The sequence below is a fragment of the Gopherus flavomarginatus genome, chromosome 1 (genome assembly GCF_025201925.1).
Source record: "Gopherus flavomarginatus isolate rGopFla2 chromosome 1, rGopFla2.mat.asm, whole genome shotgun sequence".
In the NCBI taxonomy this organism is placed as follows: domain Eukaryota; kingdom Metazoa; phylum Chordata; order Testudines; family Testudinidae; genus Gopherus; species Gopherus flavomarginatus.
Window position 1 is genome coordinate 65,080,020 of NC_066617.1, and position 18,619 is coordinate 65,098,638.

Consider the following 18,619-nt stretch of genomic DNA (forward strand, 5'->3'; position numbering starts at 1 on the left):
GTCTAGCATAAAACCCCATTGGTTACCCTTTTTCTCTCTGACACACCTCACATTTTACATTTACACCACTGAGACACATTTTTACCTAGGGTTGTTGGTTATTTAACACATTTTACCCATAACTGTTAGTTGGTTATATGCTGCTATGACACACCCTTTACATAGAAATTGTTAGCTACCTGTTACATTTATACTTCAGTGTTAATTGGTTACCAACTGTATTGTACCCCACTATTGAAACCCCCTATACTATTTACTAAAAGAAACCCCTCCCCAATTGTCTACCTTAACAGACCCCATACCCCTCACTATTAAGAAAATGCAAAAACAGGGAAAATTCAATAAAGTTTATTTTGCACCCCACCAGTGCAGTAGTTGTCCCCTAAGATCCCCTACCTGCCGGCAGGGTCAATGTTATGTACAATGAATGATCTTCTTTGCAGCCAGGGTTATGATGACTTTTGAATCTTTAACTTAAAATACTCTTTTTTTAAATTGAAAGAGATTTTGTCTCTGTGTAAAAACAGCAATTGTTCACTGAAACTTTTGAAGATAGAAAAGAAAAGTGTTAGGAAATAGGGATTTAATTGTCACATTTAGTCCATCCCTAGAGGAAAACTATTAGCTGCTCCCCCCTCCCCCAATTTTGTAAGGCAAAGCAGCCATGCAAATTAGCAAAGGGGACAGAAGAGGAAGAGAACCTAATGCTGTGGAATCTTGAACATTGGTTAATGGTTTAACACTATTGTATATAATGGGGTGGCCAAACTTACTAACCCTCTGAGCCCCATACAATAATCTTCAGAAGTTTGAGAGCCGCAAGAAACACACAACCACCCTGCGGGAGTGCAGAACTTCTGCTCTGATGCCCCCCTCTGAGGGGCTAAAGCCCCTTGACCCCAGTGGCAGATTTAGAGTTAGCGGAGCCCTGTGTGCAGCTTCATTTTTGGGTCTCTTCTTCCCCCAGGACCAAGCCAAGAAAAATAACATTCTCTTATCAGGTCCCCTCACCCCCATTTTTATTTTTTTCCCTTCATCCTTTCCACAATCCTCTTCCTATATTATAAGTAATGGGAAGTAAATGAAAATAAAAGTGAAGTACCTTGATTGGGGTAGGGGGTTGGGTGCAGGGAGGGTGTGGGGATCAGGCTCTGGGAGGGAGTTTGGGTACTGGGTATGGGCTCTGGGCTGGGGCAGGGATGTGGGAGGGAGACGGGGGGGTGGCACTTGCCTTGGGTGGCCTGCCCAAAAGCGACCGGCACACACACTCCTCTGGCAGCTCTCCTAGGCCAGGGAGGGCAGAGGGTCTCCATGCACTGCTGCCCACAGCTGCCACCCCTGCAGCTCCCATTGGCAGTAGTTCCTGGCCAATGGGAGCTGCAGAGTCGGTCCTTGGGGCAGGAGTAGTACACGGAGCCTCCTCCAGGGGCCACAGGGACATGCCAGCCATTTTCAGGAATGGTGCGGCGGGAGGGAGGCAGAGTGGGCAGGGAGCTGCCTTAGCCCTGCTGCTGGCACATCTCTGCATGCCCCTTAAGGGTAGGGGAGCATCGAGTCTCTGTGTGCAGAGCCACCTCCCCCCTGCCAGGGGTATGCGGAGACATACCAGCAGCCAACTACTTCCGGGAGCGGCCTAAGGCCACCGGCCACAGCATGCAGGCAGCCTGCCTCTCTCAGTCCTGCTGCACTGCTGGCTGGGACTCAGGGCCAGGTTGTCAAATGAGATTTGTCCTGCATTTTTGCAGGGGCCTGCTATCATGCGGGGGGCGTGCCAACGCTTGGTTTGTTTCATAGTAAATCCGCTTCTGTGTGAACCCCTTCTCTGCAGAGCAGAAGCCCCTTGTCCCAGTGCAGGGCAGAAGCCCTGAGTTCCCCTGCCCACCAGCCACACTTTAAAAGAACCACACACTGGTTTGGCCACGTCTGGTATTTTACCTGTCAGAAACCCCAGAGTTAGCTGGTTTTGATCACTATTTTGTGGGTGAGGGTAAAAGGAGACCTGTTTCCCTATAGGATTATGCATTTTAGGTTATGGATGTGTGTTCTACCACAGTCTGGAACATATCATCATCCATTTCCTTGATAAGAGGAAGTTCAGGGTGGGAAGTTGTGGGGAGGTTCTCCTAAACATAATTAGGATGGAGACAGAAAAGCTAGAGAACAGGAATCAATGCAATATGTAAATGGAGATAGGAGTGGAGAGCAGGCGAAGAGAAGGTCAAGAAGAATAATGAAAGAGGAACATAAAAGAGCAGAGAGCTTTACTAAAGCAATAGGGTACATGTGTTCACTGTTTTTGTAGTGGCTGTTTAAGAGGAAAGCCTCCAGTTTCCTGAGGGGAGAAAGTAGCTTCTTAAAGCCTGTTGAGAACTAGAGTATAGTTTTGTTATTAGCAATGCTCATTAATGGTGGATGGTACATATATATATATATATATATTAACAATCAGTGTAAAAGATCCTAATCCCACTATTAATAAAAAAGAGGCCATGGTGAAACTCAGAAAAAATAATGCAGAGAAATACTCTTCTTACAGACAATCCAGTTTTGAGCAGTTAGGGACAGTAGTGATATATGTAGATATTTTATAACAAGGTGTGTGTGTGTGTGTATAGGAGTTGGGGATTTAAATAAACAAACAAACGAACAAAAACCCTAGCAGCTTAAAAAAAGAAAAGAGTATGATAGCAATTCTAATTTTGGAAACTTTTGCGTTCTCATTGCAAGATGATTTGAAAGCCTATGGGTGGACCTTTGCCTAGTAGACAAAACAGAAGAGTGACCTGATGCTAAACACGAGCAATGATTGTTGTGGTAGAAATATTAGGAGTAGAGATATTGTATGTGGAAGATACTTTAATTATGCATTAAAATCTAGTTAAATAAATCTGACAGTAAATGTGGGTGGTGATGACCAGCAATTAGTCCTCCCTACAAATAAAAAAGACTGGAAAGAGGAAAATAAAGCATTCAGCATTTTTTTTTCCAGATGCATGGTTATATATCATAGAAATGTAGGGCTGGAAGGGACTGATAGTTCATCTACTCCAGTCCCAGGCATTGAGACATGACTAAGTTATCTAGACCAGCATTTCTCAAACTGAGGTCTGTGGAACCCCGGAGGGTCTGCAAGGGAGCTCCAGGGGGTCTATAGGCCCTGCTAATTAACTCCTTTCCCTCCCAGCACGGTGTGCAGGAGGCGCTGGAAAGGAGGGGAAGGAGCAGAGAAAGAGCACAATCGAGGGAGAGAGAGAATCATGTCCAGTGCCGCTGCCCCCACTGATCAACTCCTATGAGGGAACAGCTGCTGGGGGCGCTAGGGGAGGGGGGCAGAGAAGAGGATGAGCAGGGGTGGGGTCTTGGGGGAAGGGGTTGTCATAAACAGATAGCTAAGGGTTAATGTCTCTTTCACCTGGAAAGGAGTAACCTGAAACACCTGACCAGAGGACCAATCAGGAAACAAGACTTTTTCAAATCTGGGTGGAGGGAATTTTGTGTGTGAGTCCTTTGTCCTGGTCTTGTGCCTGTCTCTCTCTTGGCTATGGGAGGATTTCTGTCTCTTGCTTTCTAATCTTCTGTTTCCAAGTTGTAAGTACAAATATAGTAAGGCAGTAAGGTTTATATTGTTTTCTTTTGTATTTACATGTGTGTAGTTGCTGGAGTGTTTTGAATTATATTCTTTTTGAATAAGGCTGTTTATTCATATTTCTTTTAAGCAATTGACCCTGTATTTGTCACCTTAATACAGAGAGACCATTTTTATGTATTTTTCTTTCTTTTTACATAAAGCTTTCTTTTTAAGACCTGTTGGAGTGTTTCTTTAGTGGGGAACTCCAGGGAACTGAGTCTGTGCTCACCAGGGAATTGGTGGGAGGAAGAAGTCAGGGGGAAATCTGTGTGTGTTAGATTTACTAGCCTGACTTTGCATTCCCTCTGGGTGAAGGAGGGGGGTGGGGGAGAGATTGGCTCTCTCTCCTTGTGTTTCCAGGACTGGAAATAGAGAGGGTGGAGTCCCTCTGTTTAGATTCACGGAGCTTGCTTCTGTGTATCTCTCCAGGAGCCCAGGGAGGGAACACCTGGAAGGGAGAAGGGAAGGGAAATGGTTTATTCCCCTTTGTTGTGAGACTCAAGGAATTTGGGTCTTGGGGTCCCCAGGGAAGGTTTTTGGGGGGACCAGAGTGCCCCAAAACACTCTAATTTTTTGGGTGGTGGCAGCAGTACCAGGTCCAAGCTGGTAACTAAGCTTGGAGGTTTTCATGCTAACCCCCATATTTTGGACGCTAAGGTCCAAATCTGGGAATAGGTTATGCAGGGGTGGAGTGTGGGAGGGGCCTGGGGCTGAGTGGAGGCCTTGGGTGTCTAGGGCAAAATTTTAAATCAAAATGAGGGTCCTCGGATTACTAAAGTTTGAGAACCACTGACCTAAACCATCTGTAGACTATCCTGTTTACTAGAATAGAATCATTGTTTCCTCTTTTGATCTAAAATCATGCTTGCTGCTGATGGCAATGTACAGTTATATGTGCAAATCACCTGAGCTCCATAATAATATCGCCATACCATATGCGTGGGTCAGGCATATGGACTATGTGTATAGAATATGGGCTTATATCCATATTCAATGACAAAAAAAACTGTTAACACAGTATTAAAGTTGCTTGGTGGTAGGTCATTTCCTTGCAGAACTTTGAGTTGAGCAAATCTCAGCCTTCTTAAAAACAGAAAGGTTGTCCAGAAACCTTAGTGTTGCTGAAATATATAAGCTCTTCACCTTTTTTTTACAACCCATTCATTCTCATCCACAGAATTTCTTCTAACAAAATTAAAGGACAAAAAGGGGAGGGAGGAAGGGAAGTTACGCATTTCATTGAGTTGCTGTAGCAATTACTCAGATGCTCAGCCAAACCAGAGAAAACTACGCATACCTCCTCCACATAAATCTCTTATGTGGTCCAAATCTACTCTCAGACATTGTATGAGGTGCACACCACAAATAAGTCCCAGATAATTTCCATTGAAATGAATGACCACAGTGGCTCATAAACCAAAACTTCTTAAGGCATGGGTTAGACTCTTCAGGTGGTCTACATTGACATCATGTTTTACCCACCCTTTCTCCACCCTATCAGCCTGTAGTCAGCAACCTCTATGTCATGGTAAGAATGAGGAGTCCAGTAGCAACTTAAAGACTAACAGATTTATTTGGGCATAAGCTTTCATGAGTAAAAAACCTCACTTCTTCAGATGCATGGAGTGAAAGTTACAGATGCAGGCATTATATACTGACAAGAGAAGGGAGTACTTCACAAGTGGAGAACCAGTGTTGACACAGTCAATTCGATCAGGGTGTAGTCCACTCCCAATAATAGATGAGAAGGTGTCAATTCCAGGAGAGGCAAAGCTGCTTTTGTAATGAGCCAGTTACTCCTACTCCCAATTCAAGCCCAAATTAATGGTGTTAAATTTGCAAATGAATTTTAGTTCTGCTGTTTCTCTTTGAAGTCTGTTCCTGAAGTTTTTTTGTTCAAGAATAGTTACTTTTAAATCTGTTATAGAATGTCCAGGGAGGTTGAAGTATGATATATGTCAAGTATCAGAGGGGTAGCCGTGTTACTCTGGATCTGTAAAAGCAGCAAAGAATCCTGTGGCACCTTATAGACTAACCGACGTTTTGGAGCATGAGCTTTCGTGGGTGAATACCCACTTCCTCAGATGCATGTAGTGGAAATTTCCAGGGGCAGGTATATATATGCTAGCAAGCAAGCTAGAGATAATGAGGTCAGTTCAATCAGGGAGGATGAGGCCCTGTTCTAGCAGTTGAGGTGTGAAAACCAAGAGAGGAGAAACTGGTTCTGTAGTTGGCAAGCCATTCACAGTCTTTGTTCAATCCTGAGCTGATGTTGTCAAATTTGCAGATGAACTGAAGCTCAGCAGTTTCTCTTTGAAGTCTGGTCCTGAAGTTTTTTTGCTGCAGGATGGCCACCTTAAGATCTGCTATAGTGTGGCCAGGGAGGTTGAAGTGCTCTCCTACAGGTTTTTGTATATTGCCATTCCTAATGTCTGATTTGTGTCCATTTATCCTTTTCCGTAGAGACTGTCCAGTTTGGCCGATGTACATAGCAGAGGGGCATTGCTGGCATATGATGGCGTATATTACATTGGTGGATGTGCAGGTGAATGAACCAGTGATGGTGTGGCTGATCTGGTTAGGTCCTGTGATGGTGTCGCTGGTGTAGATATGTGGGCAGAGTTGGCATCGAGGTTTGTTGCATGGATTGGTTCCTGAGCTAGAGTTATTATGGTGCGGTGTGCAGTTACTGGTGAGAATATGTTTCAGGTTGGCAGGTTGTCTGTGGGCAAGGACTGGCCTGCCACCCAAGGCCTGTGAAAGTGTGGGATCATTGTCCAGGATGGGTTGTAGATCCTTGATGATGCCTTGGAGGGGTTTTAGCTGGGGGCTGTATGTGATGGCCAGTGGAGTCCTGTTGGTTTCTTTCTTGGGTTTGTCTTGCAGTAGGAGGCTTCTGGGTACACGTCTGGCCAGGTACACTATTTAAATTGTTGTTTGTCTTTTTTTTTTTCTTTTTTGTTTTTGCCAAGTGCACAAAGTTGAATTCGCGCATGTTAAATACGTATAAACTGAGACTCGCCTGTACAGACTAACATGGCTATCCCCTGATACTTGACTCTATGTCATGCTGTTCTCCTTCCTCTCCTGCAAACTTCTGTAACCTCTTGATTCAGGAATTGCCCCAGCATTCACGTGTTTATATACTATCTTTTTGTTCTAACAGATAAAGAAGAACTGATTGCAGAACTAAAAATTAATGGTAGCTTAGATACAAGTGGTCATAACTTGATAACATTTATAATTGCAAGCAGAATAAAGTTTAAACCAGTAAAATATATATATATATATACTTGGTATTTTAATAAGGCCAGTTTCATAAAGCTGAAAATTATGAGCCAGATCAGCTGAGAGGAAGAATTTAATCAGAAAAATGGGACTCATCTAAGAACACTTTACTAGATGCCCAAAAAGCCACAATCAAGGGAGAATGTAGGAGCAGGATTGTATAATAGTACTATAAGAATAAATGTACTAATATATGTCCTGATTTTATCCTGCCAGTCACCCTTTTTGAACAGCTGAAAGGAATGACCCTCTGGGACACTGGTAGAAATGCATCTGACAGACTGCCAGTGTCCATACTGACCCTGAGCAGGGACAGACCAGAACAATCCTTATGACTGATTATGGTCACCCTTTCATTTTAGGATAAGTTATAATGTCTACTTTGGTTTTCTATATGTATTACAAATTAGGCACTCTAGTTAAATATATATTTCTTTGTTTTAAGGTTTAGTAAGTAAGTAAGTGACAGGATCTTGTATTGTGTCTGTGGCCAGGTCCAGACTAGAGCTTTAAATCGATTTTAAGAGCTCTAAATCGATTTAAAGCTGTAACCGTCCACACTACAGAGTGCATAAAATCGATTTTAAGGGTCCCTAAAATCGATTTTGGAACTCCATCAAAACGAGAGGAGTAACCCCAAAATCGATTTTTTAAAATCGATTTTATGATAGTGTGGACGGCCATCGAAGTTAATGGCCTCCGGGACGTATCCCACAGTGCTCTAGTGGCCGCTCTACACAGGTAAAGGTACTCTTCTGCTGGCCAGGTAAACAGGAAAAGCCCCGGGAAGTTTGAAATTCCATTTCCTGCTTGCACAGCGTGGAGCTCTCAGCAGCAGAGAGAAGAATGCAGTCTCCTGAAAATAGGAAAAGAGCTCCAGCATGGAGCACACAGGAGTTACTCGATCTGATAGCTGTATGGGGAGAAGAGTCAGTGCTTTCAGAACTGCGCTCGAGCAGACAAAATGAGAAAACCTTTGAAAAAATTTCTAATGCCATGCGGGAGAGGGGACATACCAGGGACTCCTTACAGTGCCGAGTGAAAGTGAAAGAGCTCAGACAGGCGTATCAGAAGACCAAAGCAGCAAAGGGCAGGTCAGGCTCTGCCCCCAAAACATGCCGGTTCTACGACGAGCTTAACGCAATATTGGGGAACAGCGCAACGACGAACCCCCCCTTGTCTGTTGATTCAGAGGTGGGTGTCGTGATTCCTGCAACTACGGAAGATTTATTTGATGGCGATGATCAGTATGATGAGGACCAAGAGGAGGAGGCTCCAGCAGAGAGCACAGAGCATTTTATCCCCCCAAACAGCCAGGATCTTTTCCTCACCCTTACTGAGGTTCCCTGCCAGCCATCTCAAGGCAGTACTCCAGAAAATGAAGCTGAGGGACCGTCCTCTGGTGAGTGTAATTTTTTTTACTAAAAGCTTTGGTTTAATGTAAGCCTTTTTTACTGGGTGCTTCAAATCAGTACGTGTACTTAGAGTCACTGACCAAGTAGATTAAAAACCTTTCCTAAAACAGTGACCCATGAGGTGGTTTTTAGAAAAGTCTCCATTGTAACAGGGCGGATTCATCCTGCTTGTTGGGGGAACGCGAGAGCAAACCGGGGAAGGAGAGTAGCTTCGCCGCGGTTTGCTCTCGCGTTCCCCGAACCACCGAGCAAACCGCAGGCAAGGAGACCTGCTTGTTCGGGGACCGCGAGAGCAAACCGGGGAAGGAGAGTAGCTTCGCCGCGGTTTGCTCTCCCGTTCCCCGAACCACCGAGCAAACCGCAGGCAAGGAGACCTGCTTGTTCGGGGACCGCGAGAGCAAACCGGGGAAGGAGAGTAGCTTCGCCGCGGTTTGCTCTCGCGTTCCCCGAACCACCGAGCAAACCGCAGGCAAGTAGACCTGCTTGTTTGGGGAACGCGAGAGCAAAGCAGGGAAGGAGAGTAGCTTGATTACCAGTACAATCTACTACAGGGATTACTAGCCATTATTAACTTACCATTTTCTCCGGGCATGGTCTGTGTGCTCCCCTGACCTGCGTCTGAGCAGAACTCTCTGTCCTCAGCCACAAGCAATAAGTATTGAAGGAATCCTAAGGTGACCTTGTGGTAAAGTAAAATGTTCAAGGTTCGGTAACAGGCACAGGTCAGTGAGGAGAAAGACTGTATGCATGGTTGTGTGAAATGTGTCTCTTATGATTCTTTTATCACTCTTTCCAAACCCCACCCCCCCACACACAGCTGCACATTTCTCCAGCCTCCCTCTCGCTTCTCATCTACGTGGGGGGGGTATCATAAGAAGACTGAGGAAAAGGAGGACGCGTGAGGACATGTTCACCGAAATTATGGCAGTAACCCGTACAGAGAGAGCTCTGCAGGGAGACTGGAAGCAACTGGTCGCAAAGTACAGGGAGGCTGCCAGTCAACGCGAAGACAGGAGGGACCAACGCGAAGACAGGAGGGACGCCAAAAATGATGTCAGGTGGCAGGAAGATCAGCGCTGGCGAGCAGCAACTCTGGATCTTCTTCGTGATCAGACTGACATCCTCCGCGATATGCTGCAAGAGCTCCGTGGTTTCAGAATGCCCCTACAGCCCGTGTATAACCTCCCTCAGTACTCACCCTGTCCCACACCTTCCAGAACCAGGCGTGTAAGAACGCGTGGGGGAAGGCTCTCTGCACCAGCCCCCTCCACTGCTGCGGACACTCCAACCAGAAGGCTTTCATTAGATTGAAAAGCCCTTTGTGTCCTGTTTTTTCCCTCCTCTAATGATCCAAACTTCTCCCATGGCACCTTTGCCTATTTTTACTCTCAGGTCATGCTATTAAGGCAGTGTGACTGTAGTTTGGTAATGAACTAAAGCAAGCAGCTTTGGAAAGCTGCACGGAAGCTAGTTATCAGCATCAGGATTTGACAATTGGGGATATGGGTAATAAAGGGAAAACAAAGAAAGCAGCCATACCGTAACCTGGTCCATGAGAATTCTTGTTCTGTCTTCTCTGATGCACTTTCTTCTTTCAAACCTCCCTCCCCCTTCCTCCAAACCTCCCTCGCTCCGTCCCCCATAGAACGCTGAGTTATGAAATTTCATGCACAGTATTGTAACAACAAGCATGATGCTTGATTGATGAAAGGGTCTTATTTTAAATAAAGAACACAATTCTTGTAACAAATAGTAGTAACTTTATTTTCAATAAAAAAGCAGTTAAGGAAGGTTGCAGGTACTGTGCCTAGCAGCAGACGGAAGCAGCTAATGGTGGAGGTAGGTAATAATTGGGAAATACAGAATTATATGTTTTCCAATGGACAGCTCTCGCAAGTAACCTAAGCAAGCAATTGAGGAATGCTACAGGCAAAGTATCTTGCAGCAGCAACACCGCATAGACGGGGAGGGCAGCAATCAATTGAAAGGAAAATCAGCATTCAAACTGTACCCTGGCCCATGAGGAAGCTACTTTCAGTGCTTCTCTGATGCGCACAGCATCCTGGTGAGATCTTCTAATTGCCCTGGTGTCCGGCTGCGCATAATCAGCGGCCAGGTGGTTTACCTCAGTCTCCCACCCCGCTATAAAGGCCTCCCCCTTGCTCTCACAGAGATTGTGGAGCACACAGCAAGCAGCAATGACAAAGGGGATATTGGTTTGGCTAAGATCTGAGCGAGTAAGAAGCGTTCGCCATCTCGCCTTAAGCCTGCCAAATGCACATTCTACCACCATTCTGCACTTGCTCAGCCTGTAATTAAACAACTCCTGAGCACTGTCAAGGCTGCCTGTGTATGGCTTCATTAGCCAGGGCATCAAGGGGTAGGCTGGGTCTCCAAGGATAACTATAGGCATTTGGACATCTCCAACTGTTATTCTCTGATCAGGGAAGTAGGTCCCTTGCTGCAGCCGTTTAAACAGTGTAGTGCTCCTGAAGACACGTGCGTCGTGAACCCTTCCTGGCCATCCCACGTGGATGTTGGTGAAACGTCCCTTGTGATCCACCAGGGCTTGCAGAACCATTGAAAAGTACCCCTTGCGGTTAATGTACTGGGCACCCTGGTGTTCCGGTGCCAAAATAGGGATGTGGGTTCCATCTATGGCCCCCCCACAGTTAGGGAATCCCATTGCAGCAAAGCCATCCACAATGGCCTGCACGTTTCCCAGAGTCACAACCTTTCGAAGCAGCAGCTTAATGATTGCTTTGGATACTTCCAGCACAGCAGCCCCCACAGTAGATTTGCCCACTCCAAATTGATTCCCGACTGACCGGTAGCTGTCTGGCGTTGCAAGCTTCCATATGGCTATTGCCACTCGCTTTTCCACTGTGAGGGCTGGTCTCATCCTGGTATTATGCCGCTTCAGGACAGGAGAAAGCGAGTCACAAAGTTCAAAGAAAGTGCTCTTACGCATGCGAAAGTTCCGCAGCCACTGCGAATCGTCCCACACCTGCAGGACTATGCGGTCCCACCAGTCAGTGCTTGTTTCCCGTGCCCAAAAGCGGCGCGGAACGGGTAGAACCTCACCCATAACCGTCAGGAGCTCCAACGTGCAGGCGCCCGGGGAGTCAGAAAACTCGTTCTCCAGTTCGTCATCGCTGTCGTCCCCGCATTCAAGCATTCTCTCTTGCATTTCTGCATCATGGGTCAGCAGTGATAGAACGAGAATGCGTGAATTATTTACAGCGTTCGCGATCAAGGACAAGAGCAGACCTGGATCCATGCTTGCTGCAAAATGGCGTTTCCCTCACTGCAGCCAGTAAAAACAGCGCGAACTGACTGTGTGCCGTTTACAGGAAGGGGGGGGGGGCTGTACCCAGAACCACCCAGGACGGGGACTTTGATCCCATCATGCACTGGGCTAGTAACCCATAATTCCAAAGGGCAGGGACCCGTGCAGGAACTGTGGGATAGGTACCCAGAGTGCAACGCTCAGGGAAAAGATGGACGCCAGGGAACATGGACGCTCAACATCGATGTAAGTACCTCTAGTGTGGACGCGCAAAATCGATTTTATAAAGCCTGCTTTATAAAATCGATTTTAATAACATCGATTTTACCCTGTAGTGTGGACGTGGGCTGTGTTAAGGAGATTAGAGGAACATTGAAGGCCTGGGCCCCAATGTGAATTGTTTTGATTATAAGATTTAGGAAGGCTTAATTTACAATGTCTTTTGCTCAATATAAAATGCGACTGTTTGTATACTCAAAGGTTTCTGTAAAAGACTGTTTGTGTGAATGAGGAATGTATGCATCAGGAAAAAATAAGGTGTGAAGGGCATTGTTATAACCAAATAGCCAAGGAAGGAGGAGTGGAGAGCCTTAACGACACCATCAACACACATCCATGATGAAGGAAGGGCAGATTGATGACCCTGAGGTAAGGCTGGCACCCCTAAAGACAATTGATTAAATCAAATCCGGGACAGGATGATCCCCTCAGAGATGTTTTAGAATGTTTACATCAAAGGATAACACCAATTAAGAAGTAAGCTGGTCAGAATCTATGGATTTTGCTATGTCAGTTTTCAACAGAGAAAAAAGACTATAAGAACAGGGTGCTTTGTCATGGGACTTTAGGTTCGTCTTGCCACTACTCCAGGAGCATCAGATTGTGACCAACAGAGCCCAGCTCTCCTCTGCGACCAATCTGGCTGGCCACTAGATTGATCCAGACTCTGGACTGGTACCTATAAACATCAACTGGAGAGAGAGAGTGTGAGAGAGTGTGTGTGTGAGAGAGAGAAAAGCATATCTAACTGCTGTATTCTCAATAAATGCAGCGTTTTTGCCTTCTCCCCTATAAAGATCCTGTGTGCTGCTTATAAGTATAACAAGAATGCAGTGCAAGTTAAAAAACCAGACCCGATTTAGAGGGGAAGTGAAGGTAGCTATAATAAATAAAAAAAAGTTATGTGTAACAAATAGAAGGAAAGGGAGGATGATAGTCATGAATTATCAAAGTTAGGAACTATAAAAATTAATAAGGGAAGTCAAGGGACATAAGAAGAATTCTATGACTACAGGCCTGTGCAACAATTTAGGCAACCTACACAGTCACCTAGGGTGCTGGGATTTGGGGGGCGCCATTTTATTTGGCAGTGACCTTAACGGCTGGATTGGCCGCCCTGGTCGCCGCCGTCATTTAGGCGGAGGGAGCTGGGGCACGGGAGCATGGGGAGGGCCGCCTGCAGCAAGTAATGGGGAGGCGGCACACAGGGGAACTCCCCACCCCAGCTCACCCCTGCCCCGTCTCCTCCTCGAGCACGCCATGGCTGCTTTACTTCTCCCACCTCCCAGGCTTGTGGTGCCAATCAGCTTAGATGCCACAAGCCTGGAAGGCGGGAGAAGTGAAGCAGCGACGGCATGCTCAGGGTGCTCGTGCGAGGAGCAGGGGTGAGCTGGGGCGGGGGTTTGCTTCAGAGCAGAGGGTTGGGGGTGGGGAGCTGTGCAAGGGGGGCACCTCAGGGCAGAGAGAGGGAGCTGCCATGGGAGGGGCGCCTCAGGGTGGGGGCCAAGGTGGAAGTTTCACCTAGAGCACGAAACATCCTTGCACCGGTCCTGTATGACTAGTAGAGCAATACTAGGACAATAAGGAGTTTTTTAAATATGCTGTGAGCACTGCTGGAGTATTGTGTCCACTTCTTGTGCCCATAATTCAAGGAGTTTTTTAAATAATCCTTACAATGGTATTGGTCCATTACTAGATGAAAATAGAATTATCAATAATAATGCAGAAAAGAGGTGTTCAACATTTATTTCTGTTCTGTATTCCGGGGAAAAAACAGATGATATAGTCTTATCATATGTTGATGATCGCACTCTCTCCATTCCACTAATATCGCTGGAGGATGATAAACAGAAGCTATGAAAGTTAGACATTTTTAAATCAGCAGGCCCAGAGTTTTAAAGGGGCTAGCTGAGGAAATCACTGGACTATTAATGTTGATTTTTCAGTAAGTCTTGGAGTACTGAAAGAAAGCTAATGTGATAATTTTTAAAAAGGGTAAACAGGGTAACCTAGATAATTATAGACTTGTCAACCTGAGAAGCCCAGACAAAATAAAGGAGTGGCTGATATGGAATTTGATTAATAAAGAAATAAAGGCAGATAATGTAATTAGTGCAAATCAACATGGGTTTATGGAAAAGAGATCCTCTTAAACTAACTTGATATTTTTTATGAGATTATAAATTTGGTTGATAAAGGTAATAGTGTTGATGTAATATACTTTGACTTCTGTAAGGCATTTAACTTGGTACTGCATGACATTTTGATTAAACAACTAGCATGACATAAAATTACTGGCACACAGTACATGGATTAAAAACTGGGTAACCAATAGGTCTCAAAATGTAACTGTAAATGGGGAATCGTCATTGAGACGGTTTGTTTCCAGTATGGTTCTGTAGGGGTCAGTTCTTGGCACTATGCTATTTCACATTTTTATCACTGACCTGGCAGGAAACACAAAATCATCACTGATAAAGTTTGCAGATGACACAAAAATTGGAAGAGTGGTAAATAATGAAGAAGACAGGTCACTGTGATCTGGAGAGCTTTGTAAACTGGGTTCAGACAAACAATATGCATTTTAACATGGGTAAATATATGCAGCTAGGAACAAAGAATGTAGGTCCTACTTACATGATAAGGGACTCGAACCTGGAAAGCCGTGACTCTGAAAAAAATTTGGGGGTCATGATAGATAAACAGCTGAACATGCGCTCCCAAGGTGATACTGTGGCCAAAAGAGCTAATGTGAACCTTGGATGTATAAATGGGAATCTCAAATAGGTGTAGAGAGGTTATTTTACCTCTATATTTGACACTGCTGTGATCACTTCTGGAATATTGTGTCCACTTCTGGTGCCCACAATTCAAGAAGGATGTTGATACATTGGAGAGGGTTCTGGGAAGAGCCACAAGAATGATTAAAGGATTAGAAAGCATGCTTTATAGTGATAGACTCAAGGACCTCAATCTATTTAGCTTAATAAAGAGAATGTTAAGAGGTGACTTGATTATAGTCTATAAATACCTATCTCAGGAACTAATATTTAATGGACTCTCCAGTCTAGCAGAGAAGGAAATAACACTATCTACTGTCTGGAAGTTGAAACTAGACAAATTCAAAGTAGAAATAAAGTGTAAATTTTTAAGGGTCAGAAACATTAACCATTGGGACAATTTGCCAAGGGTTGTGATGGATTCTCCATCACTGACTATTTTTAAGACTGGATGCTTTCCTAAAAGATCTGTTCTAGAAATTATTTTGGGGGAGTTTTATGGCCTATGTTATACAGGAGGTCAGACTAGGTTATCATAATGTTCCCTTTTGGCCTTAGAATCTATGACTCATTAGCAACCATGGCATCACACGCATTTATTTTCCCTCAGCAGTCAAGGTACCTGCACTGTCTATTCTAAACCTTGGTGCTGTGTGGCTTTAGGAATATCAACATTAATCTGCCTGAAATTAGGAAGTAGCCATTTCTGTGCCTCATATTGTCTCTCCCACCCCACACTCTCTGGCTTAGTAAAACAGATTTTCTCAAACAACCAGTCCAAGGGTTGCCTACTACCCATCCTCATTTCCCACCCTTCCTGTCTCCCATACCCCCATTACACCAGGTCCTCTGTCTCCTGCTCCTCCTTACCCAATATAACAAAATGTTTGGTTAGACTGCCCACTGACTGTTCTGCTGTGTTCACCATAAATTGCCCCATAAAATAAAAACACAGTATAGCAGAGACAGCTTGTATCAGGCAACATGAGTTATTAAATGTGTATTGCACACATATACAAAGATTCGGACTGGAAATAACAGTGGCAGGTTGTTCACCAGGGTTAATGGTGTTGGCACAGTCCTCGAACTATCCAGGCAAACGTAAAGTGGCTGCATAGAAATGACCTCAAGGTTTTTTCTTTAGTGGTGCACTGCAATCCTTCCAGACTTCACATCTATGCAAACAAATAAGTGAATATTTTCTTTAATAATTTTCACAGTTTGGGGCCTCAGTGGGTGCCATGCTCTACCTTGGTAAAATGTGGCTAATCAAGACCATTCTGACCTGCAGAGCCATAATAGTTTGCTATCTAGCTCTACACAAAGAAAACCAACCAACCAAAACATAAAGATCACCCTTGGAAGCAACACCTGAAAATAGCTATAATTTTTGGGGGTCTTATGTCTCCAAACCCCCTGGCTCAACTGACCCCAAATTTGGAACACTAATCTTACTCTGGACTCCCAGCGCAGATATAATATGCCAGCGTGTGGATTTTAGAGCATTTAGAAGTATTGTCCTTCAAGCAGGAAGGATAGAGGGATGATGGAAAAAAAGGGCTTCTCTACCAATCCACCTGTAGCATAGGAATCTCTGAAAGGTGTGAAGTGGCCCATTCATCTTATAGTGATGTTCTCAGCTGCAAGAGAACACCCCAAGAGACCAGTGCAACCTGAAACAATAGCTGTAAGAGGTGAACTGCTCCATTCACCTCAGTGGGTGTTCCCAGCCCCCTCCTGAGCACTTTACAGCCGTGCTATGCATGAAGTATACCCATTCTCAGCTCCCCACCCAAAGTGGCAGGACTGAAGACAATCCCCAAAACCTTGCCCACATACAGGGCCGTGAGGAGCTCTCAGACTCTCCCAAAAAGACAACACCCTCCAGAGGCTGATTTAGGGGGGAGGAGGGAGTCTGGGATGCTTTCTAGGTGCACACAAGACTGTGGGTTACCTTGTTACCTGCTTGTCTCAGTCAGAGAGAGATTTGCTGGTACTAAAGGGGTGACAGCTCCCTGTCACCCGAGTTTATTAGCCATGCCAGATAAACTCAGGACGCTGTCAGTCCTTTCTTTGTCTTGCAGGTAACATTTGGTGCACCCCAGTCTCTGAACTTCCTTGAAGAGTCTTTCTCTGTGGTATCCAGCCACTGTCACTGGACACTCACAGTAAGACTGCTCCCTTCAAAGAGCAGTATACACATCAGCTTATTTGATTCAAGTAAGAGCTCACACTTTGCTTAATGTTAACAGCACTCAGATCTACTGATGATAAAACAAAGAAAAGGTTATTAGCAAAGAGAGAGCTTCAAGTGCTACTGAGTAAGGGTAGTAGAAACAGCTATAGTAACAAATGAAACAAAAGTAGACCATGCTGCTATGAGACTAAACACAACCTTAGGAGGGTAAAGTCTTTCTCTGGAATATCCATCTCACCTTCAGCAACTTCAGCACCACCAGAACCTTGGGTCAGGATCCAGCTTTCATGGATACAAAAAGTGCTGTCATTCTTGCGCCAGCAGTGATGAATAACAAACATGTCTTGTTGCTCACTTATAGTCCAGTAAACCTTTGAAATGTACCTTTTTGAAATGTGTCCCCTCCCTACCCGAAGAGATTCTTCATAGGCACACATGGGGGGCACCAGTAGGGGCTCAGACACCCCTAGAGGGCAAGCCCCCCATATCCAAGCTTTATGTGAGGGGTGGGGAAGGGCGCCTCAGAACTCCCTAGAGGAGCAAAAGCCCCTCAGAGCTGGGCATACGCACAAGTGAGGAGAATATGGGGTTGATTGGTGATCCTGCCCCATGTCTCCCCTCCCAGTGTCCCACCCCTCCCTCACCTGAGCCCCAACCTCTTTCCCCTCCACTTCCACCCATCGCCATTTATCTGCCTCCCCCTTGCTTCTGAGCCCCAAACCACCACCCCCATTTTCCCACTCCTCTACACTCTAATGCCTATCTCCTTCCCATCAAGCTGTCACATATCTAATTCCCTCTCAAAATACTTTGAGTATTTTCCCCCAAAATAAAATTGCCACCTGTGACTGTCAAATTTTAGCCACCACCAGCTAGAGTCAAAACTCCTTTTGTTTTGGGAGGCAGGGGCTTATGAGTAACATATCCCTCTGACATTAGTCGAAGGGGCATTTTTCAGACATCAATCTCAATGAGGTCTGTGATTCAGCAAGTCATTAGTACCTTCCATTTTAACCATACAAGGCAGCAGGAAGAAACTGTTTTTTTGGGTGGGTCCTGTAATTTGGAAATCCCTTGGTCAAATTACCTCCAAATGTGGCTCATTTTCTCTGGCAACATTTCTGGAACTACATAAATTCCCATGAGTGAACAGGTGCATCTGCATCACCCTTGTGGAATACTCAACATGGTTAGCATCGTAGATTCTTGGTATCGTAAGTGAACCTGGCAACCAGGATACTGCAAAACTAGACCTTAGCTAATTTACTCGTTTAATCAACAAATGTAGTCACTGGTAATACATTTGCTTGGCTGCCTTGTTGAGGACTTACAGGTTTCAGTACAGTTGCAACTGTTCTTTGTAAAAACAACAAAAAGTCTGGTGGCTCCTTAAAGACTAACAGATTCCAAAACTAACTGTTCTCTGTGTAATTTCTCCCACAGTACTACTATTGGATTGTTCCATGCTATAGGAGCATCCATTTTGATAACTCCCTCCAAGGTTTCAGATTTTAAGATTTATAATGAATCAGTCTCAAAATGAGACTTGGGTTTTGGGGTTGTGTGTTAGTGTCCACTTTAAATTTGTGCTCCCTAGGACATTGCCTCACCCATAAAATAATCTTTGTATTTGTTCATTAGGTCACCTGGCTTAGCCAATATTAATGACACTAAAAGTGGGATGTGTGATGCTGGCAGAACAGGTCCAGCTCTTGCCAGGGCTTTCGGCCTCAGCCAAACACT

At 45.0% G+C, this 18,619-nt stretch overlaps 1 protein-coding gene across 1 annotated transcript; it reads left to right on the plus strand.

Annotated features, from left to right (window-relative positions):
• Positions 1-7,911: 7,911 nt before the first annotated feature.
• On the plus strand, positions 7,912-10,079 carry LOC127034764 (uncharacterized). The gene is made up of 2 exons (XM_050923987.1): positions 7,912-8,318; positions 9,149-10,079. Exons 1-2 carry the CDS (start codon positions 7,913-7,915, stop codon positions 9,640-9,642), a joined length of 900 nt encoding a protein of 299 aa, XP_050779944.1. The 5' UTR covers position 7,912; the 3' UTR covers positions 9,643-10,079.
• The last annotated feature ends 8,540 nt before the right edge of the window (positions 10,080-18,619 follow it).

What these genes read in the sequence shown, in the direction of transcription:
- LOC127034764 (XM_050923987.1), top strand. Translation starts at nt 7,913, where the DNA reads ATGCGGGAGAGGGGACATACCAGGGACTCCTTACAGTGCCGAGTGAAA. An exon ending in AGCTGAGGGACCGTCCTCTG is followed by an intron (nt 8,319 to 9,148) that starts GTGAGTGTAATT and finishes CCCCACACACAG; the next exon opens with CTGCACATTTCTCCAGCCTC.